We start from the raw sequence: 14,714 nt of genomic DNA, 5'->3' as shown, positions 1-14,714 counted from the left end.
ATCTGCAATAAACATGGGGGTACTGATAGCTCTTTCATATGCTGATTTCATTGCCCTTGTGTAAATTAACAAGAGTGGGATGGCGGGGTCATATGGTAGGACTATATTCATGTTTCTGAGGTATCTAAACTGTCTTCCATAGTGGGTTTACTACCAACAATAGTTAAGGGTACCTTTTTCCCTGTGATATACTACCAATCGTGTTATGCCTTTTCTTCTGTTCAGATTTAATATTTATTTAATATGTTTTATTTCAGTTTTTAATCAGTTTTAGCATATTCAACATAGTTCATAGATACAATTTAAGAATATAAAGAAATTCCCTTCCAGATTTAATATTTCTTTGTGATTCAATGTTGGCAGTTTGCATGTTTCTAGGAATTTATTCATTACTTCCACTGATATTTCTTTGTGATTCAGTCTAGGTAGTTGTATGTTTTAGGAACTGATTCATTACTTCTAGCTCATGGTCTTCTCTTGTATATCCTTGTCTGTAGTATGTTTTTATAATGCTTTGTATTTCTGTAGTATCAGTTTCCATGTCTCATCTTTTATTTCTGATATCACTTATTTTAAGCTACTTTTTAATCTTCTGAATAGGCTGGCTATGATTATCCTCTACTGCATTTATAATTTTTGTATGAATTTTTAAATTTTAGTTCTACTTTCATCTCTGTGACACTCTCTTTTTGCTTGCTTGCTATGTGTGTCCTATCTACATTGATATTTATATATACAGAAAAAATGAAATTAAAAATGGATCTAGGTATAGTCTGTGCATCAACATGTAAGTTTTCTATTGATGGACCATGATAATTTTATTTTGCTCATTCTTCATTTCTCCTGGTACCTAACATTGATGTATGTTCAGTTATAAATTCTTTTTTTTTTTGACAGGCAGATTAGATAGTGAGAGAGAGAGAGACAGAGAGAAAGGTCTTCCTTTTTGCCGTTGGTTCACCTTCCAATGGCCGCTACGGCCGGCGCATTGTGCTGATCCGAAGCCAAGAGCCAGGTGCTTCCCCTGGTCTCCCATGCGGGCGCAGGGCCCAAGGACCTGGGCCATCCTCCACTAACTCCCAGGCCATAGCAGAGAGCTGGCCTGGAAGAGGGGCAACCGGGACAGAATCCGGCGCCCTGACCGGGACTAGAACCCGGTGTGCCAGCACTGCAAGGCGGAGGATTAGCCTATTGAGCTGCAGCACCGGCCCAGTTATAAATTCCATATAAGTTATATATATATATATATTATATAAAAGAATTTATTTTTATATCATCAATTACAAAGAGAATGAATAGCGTGCAAACATTCTCATGTGCAATTTTTATTATTTTCTTTGGTAGAGTTGGTTTTGTAAATTTTCATTTCTCTGAGGGATGATTTATATAACTTTAAAAAAATTTTTTTTATTTTTGACAGGCAGAGTGGACAGTGAGAGAGAGAGACAGAGAGAAAGGTCTTCCTTTTGCCATTGGTTCACCCTCCAATGGCCACCACGGCCAGTGCACTGTGGCTGGCGCACCGCGCTGATCTGAAGGCAGGAGCCAGGTGCTTCTCCTGGTCTCCCATGGGGTGCAGGGCCCAAGCACTTGGGCCATCTTCCACTGCACTCCTGGGCTACAGCAGAGAGCTGGCCTGGAAGAGGGGCAACCGGGATAGAATCTGGCGCCCCGACCAGGACTAGAACCTGGTGTGCTGGCGCCGCTAGGCGGAGGATTAGCCTGTTGAGCCATGGCGCCAGCCCTATATAACATTTTTGAGCATGGCTTTACTCTTGGCAGCAATTCAGAGTAAAAGGGGTAGGCCAGCACCGCTGCTCAATAGGCTAATTCTCCACCTGTGGTGCCAGCACACCGGGTTCTAGTCCCGGTCGGGGTGCCAGATTCTGTCCCGGTTGCCCCTCTTCCAGGCCAGCTCTCTGCTGTGGCCAGGGAGTGCAGTGGAGGATGGCCCAAGTGCTTGGGCCCTGCACCCCATGGGAGATCAGGATAAGTACCTGGCTCCTGCCATCGGATCAGTGCGGTGCACCAGCCGCAGTGCGCCAGCCACGGCCGCCATTGGAGGGTGAAACAACGGCAAAGCAAGACCTTTCTCTCTGTCTCTCTCTCTCTTTCACTGTCCACTCTGCTTGTCAAAAAAATAAAAATAAAAGCTTTTTCTAGTCCATAACTATTTTTGTACTCAGAAAACATGTGTCTAAGTTAATTAAACTCTTGAATGCTGTAGACACTCTGTGTTTACTGCATGGTTGCTAATATCAGGTGCCTCGTGTGTGCTGGGAAAAGAAACATGAGGATTTTGAGTAACTGTGGGAATTGCTTTTCTATGCAGTTAGGTAAAGGTGTTAAATGTCTTGTTGAAACTGATACCGCTGCTTTTGTTCTGGGCTTCCTGTTAATAAGTAAGAATGCTGATAAGATTCCTCCCATGGTGTGGGATTTTTCCACTATTTTTATAATTCTATTGATTTATACCAGTTATCAAAATTTTATGAATCTGCATATGCAAAGATAATATTGCTATCATTATAAAGATAATCTCTGAAAAGTGGCAGCTAATACAGAATTAAAGAATGTGTAGGAATGAAATGGTCACTTTGGGATATGATTGTCGGTTTCATCCCGTGTTTATTCTTCATCCAACTGTGGTTTTTTTTTTAATTTATTTATTTGAAATTCAGAGTTAGAGCAAGGGAGATCCAGAGGCAAACAGAGAGAGTGGTGTTCCATTCGCTGGTTGACTCCCCAAAATGCTGCAATGGCCAGGGCTGGGCCAGGCCGAAGTGAGGAGTCAGGAGCTTCAACTAGATCCCTCATATGAGTGCAGTGACCAAAAACATGGGCTATATTCTGCTATTTTTTTCCAGGCTCATTAGTAGGGAGCTGGGTCTGAAGTGGAGCAGTCAGGACTCAAACTGCCACCCACGTAGGATGTGGGTGCTGCAGGCCACTACTTAACCTGATAAGAGTATGACACACCAGCAAAGGGCTTACCACTTTTTATATTCCCTTATTCATATAGTCACCCAGACTTATTTTGATTCACAATGTGTGTGGTAGACAACAGCCAGTTGCCATGGAAGGGGTGGGGCAATGCTCCTATTTGGTAAATACAAAATGCCAAAAGCAAAATTTGTACCTAATGCAAAAACTGACAGGGTGGGTTTTTGAACTGGCAGTGAAGATGTCAACTAGGATGCAGACATCCTGTAACCGAGTATCTAAGTCCAATCCCAGCTCTGGGGTTTCCAATAGTGGACTCAGCAAAAACTTTGAGGGAGCAGCTGACAACTCCAGTAAATGGGTTTCTGCCTCCCATGTAGGAGACCTGGCTGCAGTGGGCATTTGCAGGAGAGGACAAGCAGGTAGTAGTATTTATGTCTGCCTATCTGGGTGTCTTTCTATCAAAAAAAAAGGAAGAAAAATTAAAACTTATATACAGTTAAGAGAAAAACAGAAGCAATCAACACAATTGTTTAAAATATCTCAAAAGTAATGATTTCTTCTTGTACAAGTTCTAAAACACATAGAGACAGAATCACCTGAATACTGCAAAAACCCTTCCAGAAACCAGAAACACAGGAAGCATTCAGTGAACCACGATGAAGGACCTCAAGAGCTTTGTTTGAAAGCCATCAATGACATTGGTAGAAAGGAAGCTTGTATAAGGCAAGTACTCATGAGCCTAGCTGTCGAAGTCCAAGCAAGGTGTGTGGAAGAAATATCCTGTAGGGGGCATTTTACTGGGATTTTCCCATCTGCTTTGGAAGCACAATGCATTCTGAACCTGGTTGGGCTGAATTCAGATTCTGCCACTTCGGGGATGATCAGACGAATTGCACCAGACACAATCAGGGAACCAATGTTAAGGGTTTCAGGGGGGCGGGGGAAGAAGTCCGAAAATTTGCACTGCATGCGACCTGGTTCAGTCATCATCTGTCACCTGACGAAGATGAGTCAGCAACCACTCAAAAAGAAACCACCTTTGCCCCCCAAAAATCCCTAAAGTGCTGCCATTAAATGTTATATATTCAAAAGGTATGGCAGTTTCTAAGTGTCAATACAACACGTGTGTGTGTGTGTGTGTGTTACAGATGGAGTATTGCCCTGAAACGCAAACACTTAAGGCCCAGTGTCACTTGTGATTGTATTTGGAGATAAGGTCTTAATGGAAGGAAAGTGACAGATGTGAGGGTGGGCTCTGGCTCTGACAGTTCTTTTCCTCAAGAGGAGGAGACCAGAGCTTCCCCCTCTCTCCGGGAGGGCACAGAGACAAGATGGCCACCAGCAACCAGGGGGAGAGCGCTCCTATGGCCTGGCCGCACTGGCGCCCTCATCCCAGACGCCAGTCCCATGAGCCTGAGAAAATCAATGTCCGCTCTCTCAGCCTCCAAGTCCATCAAATTCTGTTAAAATGGCAGCCTGGGGAGAACCCGTGTATGCGCAGGGCAAACATGCAGGAAATCTCAGTGATGGTTACCCTCACCGAGGGATTTCCTAAGAATAATAGCTCTGTGTTGGAAATACCTGTGGATTGTTCATGGTTTTCACCAAGGACAGAGGTGGTCTCTGCAAACCCCGATGCAAACAAGCCTCCAGCGAGGCCTCAGCCGGACCCTAACAGTGGCAACATACAGGCCTGCCCATGACGTCACTGCTATGCGCCCTTAGAGGCAGAGTCTTCTGGGAGGCTCAGGGGCAGGAGCATCAGGCCGCAAACCGGAAGTGCGATTTCACCTAAGCCAGCACTGGGCTCGGCACTCTCTTAGCAGCCACTGGTCACACGGGACAGAGTCACAGCAACTACATGATTTCCTCTGCGAATTTAGGAGCCACTCAGTAGCGACGCCTGGGAACAATGGGCGTGAGCGGGAGACCTGGGTGGTGGGGTCATTGGTCCAGAGCAGACAACATGGGGCACAGCCAGGGAGGGGTGAGGGGTGAGGGCAGCTGTGCTGGTCTGGATCTGGGTGCTGGGTGCTGCCATCAACAAAAGCATCCCATATGGGCACTAGCTCAGTCCCTGCAGCTCCACTTCTGATCCAGCTCCCTGCTCATAATCTGCTTGGGAAAGCAGCAGAAGATGGCCCATGTCCTTGGGCCCCACAACCACTAGGGATACCTGGAGCCACCTAGGGAGGGAATCACCAGATAGAAGATTCTCTCTCTCTCTGCCTCTGCCTCTGCCTCTCCTTCTCTGTAACTGACTTTCAGATAAATAAATCTTAAAAAGTACTTTTGAAAGAGAGGACAGCCAATCCTAAGATTTCAGTTGAATTTGGAAATTCTAGGAAAAGATAATTTCCAACAGTACTGATCAAGAAGATGAAGCCATGATGTTGAGGAGGGCAGAGGATGGGGGGAGAGCTGTCCACAAGGCATCCATGCCTGCTCAATGGGAGCAACACTTCCTGAGGGGAAATGGAACTTCGGGAGGACAGACAGCCAAGAAGGAATGAAACAGTTGCTGTGCTGAAGGTCTCTGAGGTGTATTTCCAAATGTCATCCTGATAAAGAGCAAATTTTAAAACCTCATGGAGAAAATTGTTTTTCTGCATGGGAAAGCCTTGTTCTGGTGTTAGATAATGTGTTTGAACCACAGAAAACTGCAGAGAGGGGAAATTGCAGAACCTTTGGACAGGCGAGGTGGAATTACTTAGCCTTGGGACCAAAGATTGGTGCAAAGGTTCAAGCTACAGTCACCAGTGTGCTGTCCCTGGGGACTGGAACTGAACAATGAGGTAAGACAGAGAAATGAAGATGTGGAAGATGAAACTGAGAAAAAAAATGACGTTGGTTTAAAGATTTAGCAAAGTAAATACACTGTAAGCCAATGTACCTTGGAGCAATGGGAAAGAATCAGGCCCCTGCTGATGAGTATTTAAATGTAGAGGCACTTCTCACTGACATCCCAATGGATTGGAACCAAACAGCAAATACATCAGTGTAAGAAGGGGAGGGGACCATTATGGATGGATTTACGCAGATGCCGGGAGGTGCCCCGGCATTGTACTCTAAAGTAAGGATTGAATTGCCAACAGAGTCCCACCCTCTTATTCAGCTCTATTTTCACAGCACTTTTCACAGACACAACTATCTTTCCTGCATCACAGACATTCTTGAGTGCTCTTTGTACTTCATTTTATCTTTAGGTCACTGGGGCACTTCCAACCTCTAGGTGAGTCCCTGAAATATGCAAGGTCGGTGTTATATACTGAATGGATAAAGGAAGTCACTGTGATCAGCACAGTTTAACAGAAATACAAGGCAAGCCCAAATGTAATTTTGTATTTTCTAGTAGCTCCATTCAAAAGGACAAAAGCAAGCAGATAAAATTAGCTTAATGATATACAACAGGTTCATTTAACCCAGAATGTTACTTAACTATGTAATCTATATGAAGATTAACACATTTTGATTCAGGTTAACATTCCAAAAGGTGAATGTTTTTAAATGGACTGCATAGTTCCACTCAAACTAGCCCCATTTCCAGTGCCCCATGGCCCTGTGGCTTCTTTTCCTCATATAATCTTGATGCAGACTCCTCTGTTGAAGATGATGTCAGATCAGCCACTGAATGCTCATGGACAAAAGGTCATTCTCATATTTGAAAGGAAGGAAGTCAGTTTGAGAATAATTTTGTTATGTTTCATCAGAAAAAAGGGGCAAAATGTCGGGTAGCATGATGCTAAAATTCCACCAATACCCTCCAATCTTGCGTTTTTCTCAGATGCATAATATCCATAAAGGGTCAAAAAGTTGTTTGACAAATAAAAGAACACAAAGCAAAATACCATCCAAATGATTGTGTAGGTGGCTTTGTTTTCTGGAGATGTCTTGGAAGAGTGGTTGTGAAAGTGCTGGGCCCTCCTGTGGTGTTTGTAGAGGATCCACACCTTGTAGAGGCTGGACAAGATCATAAGTGCCAGGAACACTACATCATAAATAACCAAGATACTTATGAATGAAATTGATTCATGTTCTGTGAGCTTAGTGGATTGGCAATATGCATTAACATATCCCTGACCAACCACAGTGAAATTCAATCTGGCTTTTATACCATTAAATATTTTGGCGAGGATCAGCATGTTGAAGACCCAAAAAAAAAGTAAAGAGGGGAAAATCCACTTGGAGAGTTTAGATTTCAGCCATGCCCATTTAGAATGACTGGGACTGACAGTGATGGCCTGAAATACACTCAGGAGAAAGGTAGTACCTATGGAAAGACCTCGAATCACTCTGGATATGTACAGAAATGTTTGACAACCAATATCATCAAAGAAATTTTTGACTCCAAAGGATGACATGAGTTCTGGTATTGACCGGATCATAATGGTTGAAATATTGACCACTGTCAGATGCATGAAAATTGAATCAATTGGTTTCTTCAGATGAGGCTCAATTAGGAAGGTATATACGTGTGTCATGAAGAGTAAGGCGTTTGCCATGATACCAATACAAATCTGACATATTAGAAAAAAGATATAAATCACATCACTAGGTAACATATTCACATGATGCTTCAGCTGATTTAATTAAGTTAAATTGGCATCCTCAGAAAATTAGATTGTATTATGAAATTTTCAAAATGCAGTCTGTAGAAGAATATGAGGACTAACAGCTCTGTTTGGGAGCCAGGTGGTGAAGAGTTCAAATCTATATTTCAGGCCCAACTCTGCTACTTCCAAGGACTGGACTTCAGGCCCCCTGTGAACATCAGAGCACAGTTACATGGTAAGAAGAAGGTGGACATCAAATGCTCACTTCCTACATCCTCATCTATGGCATGAGGCTGTGTTGGCCTCCGGGAATGAAGAATTTGCATGTGATATTCTCTTCAGAGTACTACAGTACTTGTAATCTCTTCACCTATGTCTCACTTTTCTCAAGAATATTCTACATCTAATGCATGAAGACTAGTGTGTGTGTTTGAACTGCTTTTTTAGAATTTACACTGCAGACACAATTCTTTCCAACAAGAAATATTTTTAACAAATTCAGAGTAAACACTCATATTATACCAGTCAATAAGAATCATTAATTTAAAAATACAAAATGGAATACCAGGTTTCCAAGTTGGGATTTTGCCTCTCCTCATATAACCACAGCGTTTGGAGACATTTTTGTTCTCAAATATGCGGCAGAGCTCCTGAGACACAGTGTGCAGAGGCTGGGAATGCAACTAAATTTCCCACAATGCATGGGAGAGCCCTCAAAGTTTCTGGCCCCAAGAGGCAGACACACACATGGTTGATGAATGTAGTCTAAGCAAGCAATCCTGTGTCTTTCTCCCTACACCACATCTAAAACTTTAGCTCAACATTTTTTGTGCATTCTCATGCAACAGAAACAGTTGGTTCACAAAAAGAACAGGAAGAATATGACAGTCATTGAGGCTGACTTGGTGATTCATCTCCGTTTATTGGACTAAGGAGTTTTGCTTATGTCATTCCCTCAGAGACCATGTCTTTGTCATGTAAGGCATCACCTTCCTTCCTACAGAGATTGCTAGTGAATTTCATAAGTGTCTCCTCCAGACTGACCACAGTCATAGAGTATCTGAACTTCCTGAGCTGCAGTCCCAGATTTACAACAACTTTGTCTTCTGGCATCAACTCTACTACCATACTGGCTTCTAATCATCTAACAGAGGAAAGAAATCCTACGTGTAAGAAACTCATCAATACAGCGTACTTGTCTTCCATTCTCCTATTCGTGCCTTCAAATTTCTTTATAATTCAGGACTATATCAGCTGAAATTACTTGAAATTGTGTTACCTAATATGGTCAACAATGTTAACTACTCTTAATTTTAAAAAGTATCCTAGATTTGCCGGCGCTTTGGGGTAGAGGGTGAAAGCGCCACCTGCAATGCCACATCTCATTTGGGCACCTCTTCGAGATCTGGCTGCTCCACTTCCAATCCAGCTCTCTGCAATAGCCTAGGAAAGCAGCAGAAGATGGCCCAAGTCCTTGGGTCCCTGCACCAGCATGGAAAGACCTGGAGGAAGCATCGGGTCCTGGCTTCAAATTGGCCCAGCACCAGCCATTGCGGCCAACTGCATAGTGAACCAGTGGATGGAAGACCTCTGGCTCTGCCTCTCCTTCTCTCTGTGTGTAACTCTGACTTTAATATAAGTGAATAAATCTTTTTTAAAAAATATCCTCAGGTGTGCATTAAGAGGAATGGAAAGAATCTGGGATTCCCAAAATCTAGGTCAAAGTGCCCAGGTTAGAATCCTGAATCTGCTTCTAAATAAATCTTCCTGGAAATGCACATCCTAGGAGGCAGCACATGATGGTTTGAGGGAATCAGCATGTGACACTCATATGGAAGATGTACGTGAACTCCTGATTCCGGACCATGGCCAGCTCTGACTGTTTCAGAAACACAGGACGGGAACCTCTGGGTTACTTTGCACTCACTTCCATGTTCTTCTCTCTCCCTTTCTCCCTCCCAATCTTGTCTCCCTTTCATAAAATAAATATACAAATGCAGTTTTTAATCCATCCTGTCTTTAAAATACAGGATGACAGGCCAGCACCATGGCTCACTAGGCTAATCCTCCGCCTTTTGGCACCAGCACACCGGGTTCTATCCCAGTTGGGGCACCGGATTCTAACCCGGTTGCCCCTCTTCCAGGCCAGCTCTCTGCTATGGCCCGGGAAGGCAGTGGAGGATGGACCAAGTCCTTGGGCCCTGCACCTGTATAGGAGACCAGGAGAAGCACCTGGCTCCTGGCTTCAGATCAGCACGATGCGCTGGCCACAGCACGCCAGTCACGGTGGCCATTCAAGGGTGAACCAATGGCAAAAGGAAGCCCTTTCTCTCTCTCTCTCTCTCTCACTGTCCACTCTGCCTGTCAAAAAAAATACAGGATGACAGTTTCTGGATCACCTTCAGGCTCTTCGACCATTCATTCCTTGTCCAGTATCACAAGGATGGCCTGTCGCTAGCTCATTCTTCAGTCAAATTCTCTGCTCACTCCACATACCTGCTGTTCACAATTTAAAGTCTCTTAGAATTGTATCATTGAGTTGAACCTGAAGTCAGAACCATAGAAACAAAGCAGGAAAATGAATAATTCATATTGTTAAAATGTGCATATATTGAGAGTGATCTACAGAGTCAAGGCAATCCCTATCTAAATTCCAATGGCATTCTTCACAGACACTGAAAAAAATCTGTCCTAAATTTTGTATGGAGCACAAGACACTGGAATAGACAAACCCAAGCTAGATCATCAGATGTCCTGACATCAAACTGTATCACAGGCTTATACTCACCTAAACAGCAAGGAACTGACCTAAGAAGAGATGCACTGATGCCGATTCTGTCATGCAGAAGGTTAAAGCCTCAGGCTACAGTACTGGCATCCCAGATGCTGGTTCAAGTCCTGGCTGCACCACTTCCAGTCCAATTCCTGCTAATATACCTGGGAAAGCAGCAGAAGATGGCACAAGTCCTTGGTACCCTGCACCCACATGAGAGACCTGGGAGAAACTCCTGGCATCAGATTGGCTCAGCTCTGGCTATTGCAGCCATTTGGGGAGTGGACCAGCAGAGGGAAGACTTCTCCCTCCCTCCTTATCTCTTGCTCCCTTTCTCTCTCTCTCTGCTTCAGTAACTCTGCCTTTCAAATAAATAAATAAATCTTTTAAAAAAAAGGTTCTCTCTGTCTCATTCTCTTTCAAATAAATAAAAATAAATCTTTTTAATAAATAAAGAGGTATTGTAATATCTGGGCAATGGTATTTGGTTATGACTCTGAAATCACCAACAAGAAAATAGAAAATATATAAGCCAGACTACACCAAAATAGAAAACTTTTGCACAGAAAAGGAAATAATCAACATGAAAAGTCTTCCCATAGACTAGGAGAAAATATGTGCAAACTATGTAATGAATAGAGCAAAGGGTCTGAATAGATGTTATACTAAAGAATATATACACAGGGCCAGCACAGATTTGAAAAGATACTCAATACTGCTAGTCATCAAGATATAAGAAATAAAATCACAAAGGGACACCAACTCGTAGCGATAGATGGTCACTACCTGTGACACAAGAGATGGTGAGCACTGTTTAGGGTATAGATAAAAAGGAAATCTTTGGGGCCAAAACTGTGGCATAGAGGGTAAAGCTACTACCTGTTGTGCCACCATCCCATATGGGTGCTAGTTTCAGTCCTGGCTGCTCCACTCCTGATCCAGCTCTCTGCTATGGCCTGGGTAAGCAGTAAAAGATTGCCCAAGTCTTTGGGCTCCTGCACCTGCATGGGAAACCCAAAAGAGGTGCCTGGCTCCTGGCTTCGAATCAGCAGAGCTTCAGCAGTTGTAGCCATTTTTGGAGTAAGCCAGCCAATGGAAGATCTCCCCCCGCCTCTCTCCCTTTATACCTCCCTCTCTCTGCCTCTGCCTTTGTAACTCCATCTTTCAAAACCAATAAATCTTTTTTTAAAAAAGGAACTCTTGTACACTGTTGGAAATAAAATGCAATGATCCTTATAGGAACATGCATGGACTTTCCTCACGAAATGAAAAATGGAGTCCAAGAACTCGATAAATATTGACTAGAAGTGAAATTAATATATCAAAGATACATATACACTCCCATGTTCAGTGCAGCGTTATTCATAGAAGCCAGGATATGAGCATAGCATTAGGATCCATCAACAGGTGAGGAGGTGAAAAATGTGCACACAAAGGGATTTTTATTCATCCATAAAAAAGGAAAAAAATCCAGCCATTCATGACAACATGGAGGAACCTAGAGGATGTTATGTTAGGTAGAAGAGTCAAAGCGCAGAAAGACAAAGACTGTATGACCTGACATATAAAATTCCAAAGTTAGCAAAATAAAGGAGATGGTGATTACCAGGAGCTGGGAGATGGGGGTGAGAGATGGAGAGGTGTTAGTGACAGTGTAGAGCTATCAGATGAGTAAATTCTAGATGAGTAAATTCTAGATAGCTAAAGTAACAAGGGCTGACTATAGTTGCTAATACTATATTGTAAAATTGTATTTTGCTAACACCATAGATCTAACAAGATGTAACCATGCACACCAAGGTTTCTGTGTAAGTTGAGTGTTATGTTAATTAACTTAGAGGCAGAACTCATTACAGATGTTTATCAAATTATCCCACTATATTAGCTAAAAATACAAGCTTTTATTTGTCAATAATACCTCCATAAAGCTGAAAAAGTCAATAAAATGGGCTAAATCCACCAAGCAAATGCAGATAATTTTAGAGTCAAAAATACCATATCCCAGCTATGCACTGTCCATGGCATTCACATTGTATATACAAACAACATACAATCAAAAAGTGACTGAACAGGACATGATATATGGGGCCAATATTAATCAGTAGATATCGGAGTGTCCATATAAAAATGAGATGAACTGAACATCAAGACAAAGACAATGGGGCCAGCGCTCTGGCGCAGCGGGTAAGTGATGCCTGCCAGCATTCCGTATGGTTGCTGCTCAAGTCCCGACTGCTCCACTTCAGATCCAACTCTCTGGTATGGCCCTGGAAGGGGTAGAAGATGGCCCAAATCCTTGGGCCCCTGCACCCACATGGGAGATCCGGAAGATGCTGCTGGCTCCTGGTTTCGGATCAGCACAGCTCTGGCCATTGCAGCCAATTGGGGAGTGAACCAGCAGATAGAAGACCTCTCTCTCTCTCTTTCTGTGCCTCTCCTTCTCTCTGTGTAACTCTGACTTTCAAATAAAGAAATCTTTAAAAATAAGACAAAGAAAATATCTTCTGAAATAACTGAAATTAAGAAGAAAGTTTCAAAATAAAGAAAAGGAAAATGTAAAAACTACCAAACAAATAACAGAAAGCAGGAACATGCAGAATAACATTGGACAAATCCAACATTTAGGGAATAGAATAGCTGGATATAATGAAATCCACTATGATAAAAATAAAAGTTGTAAATTTGTAAATACTAAACAACAGCATCAGTATTTAATATAAAAACACAAGAAATTATTTAAAAAAAAAAACAGGAAAATCTGCCATTGTAGTAGGAGATTTAACCAAAGTCCTTCGGTAACCATGCAAACCACAGACAGAAGGCCAGTATACAAAAAACTCAAGCATATGAATTCATTCGCTGCACTTTATGCCTTGAACAACATACAAGTCACTGTCAAATGCCCGACTCCCCTTCACTGCTATCATGTGCACCATGCAATCAGCGCAGCCAGACAGCAAACACTGAAGTGAATGAGAGCAAAGTTGAAGAGATGACCTGAACAGAACAAGTTATCTTACACAATTATAATGAATTACAAAAAGAACATTTTAATTTTTAACACTGATTTCTCACTATGTTCAGAAGAAAAGTATTTCATAGTAAGAACAAAGTAGAAAAAGCTATTGTGAAATGCACTGTGGAAAAATCAGGTCAAAATGCCATTTTTCTAAAGATGATCAAAATTATTCACCCTCTAGAAAGATGGCTGCCTTCCTAAAGGGAAGACACCAATAATATCAGATTTCAAATGTTGAAAATACAACAACTAAGAACACGCATTTTCTAAAGAGTATATCACGACTATGCTAATAAACTTGATGGTTGAGACAGACTGACAAATTTTCAGAAAACTTAACTCACCATAAAAACATGAGAACTGTAGAAAGTCACAATGGTGCAAAGCTTCCCAGGATGAAATTGAGCAGCAGGAAAAAATCATTCCACAAGGAATTCCAGAGAATGCTTCAATGGTGTGGGACAAAAATATCTATAAACACTTCCTAGGGAGAGAAAGAGGGCATTCTGTCAATCACAGTGCAGGAAAACCAAATAAACCTGCTGTAAAAAGTATGATGCTGAAGCCATCTCGTTCAGGAAGCAAATGAGAAGCAACCCCACAATTTGTAGAATTGAATCCAGTGCTCTCCAAAAGGAGTCTAGCAATGACCAAGATAATGACTGCTGGAAATGGTTAAGATTGATGTCACACGGCAGAAAGAAAGGTTTAACACTACATGATAAAATATCTATACATCAACATTACCACATCATGGTTCAACACTGAAAGTTTTTTGTTGAGAGTGGATATAAATAAAACATCTGCTATCTCCACATGTATTCCTCTTACCTTTGGAGAGGTCTATTTTAAGAAACAATAAACTTAATTACAAAGGAAGTAACAGATTTTATCTGAGCTGTTATATGTTTTAAGACAGTAATTCATAGAATCATTGGCACAATTACCTAAACAATCTGAGAAATTCTCTTTTTTTAAAGATTTATGTTCCTTATTTGAAAGGCAGAGTTTGAGAAAGAGAGGCAGAGAGAGAGGTCTTCCATCAGCTGGCTACCTCCCCAAATGGCTCAACAGCTGGGCTTTGCCAGTCTAAAGCCATGAGCCGGGAGCTCCACCCAAGTCTCCTACCTCAGCACAGGGTCTGGCACAGGGACCCAAGTACTTGGCTCATCTTCTGCACCAACAGGGAGCTGGACCAGGAGGGGAGCAGCCAAGACTCAAACCAGTGCCGCTATGCAATGCACAACCCATGCCTGCTCTGATCTGAGGAATTTAAGGTTGCAGAGAGCAAAGTCAGTATAAAAAGCATTTACAAAAAACAAAACGCTTGAGTTCCTATAATTGATACTGTTCAACATAAACATGATAAACATCAGCACTCACAGACGATAAAACATGTAAAACCTCTAATTGGAAATGATGA

At 42.2% G+C, this 14,714-nt stretch overlaps 1 protein-coding gene across 1 annotated transcript; it reads right to left on the bottom strand.

Annotated features, from left to right (window-relative positions):
* Positions 1-6,581: 6,581 nt before the first annotated feature.
* On the bottom strand, positions 6,582-7,427 carry LOC133748850 (vomeronasal type-1 receptor 4-like). Its single transcript, XM_062177896.1, has one exon. It carries the CDS (start codon positions 7,425-7,427, stop codon positions 6,582-6,584), a length of 846 nt encoding a protein of 281 aa, XP_062033880.1.
* Between the last annotated feature and the right edge of the window lie 7,287 nt (positions 7,428-14,714).

Source organism: Lepus europaeus, chromosome 19, assembly GCF_033115175.1.
Source record: "Lepus europaeus isolate LE1 chromosome 19, mLepTim1.pri, whole genome shotgun sequence".
Classification (NCBI taxonomy): domain Eukaryota; kingdom Metazoa; phylum Chordata; class Mammalia; order Lagomorpha; family Leporidae; genus Lepus; species Lepus europaeus.
Note: the sequence above shows the minus strand (reverse complement) of the source record. Positions and strands in the feature narration are given on the sequence as shown.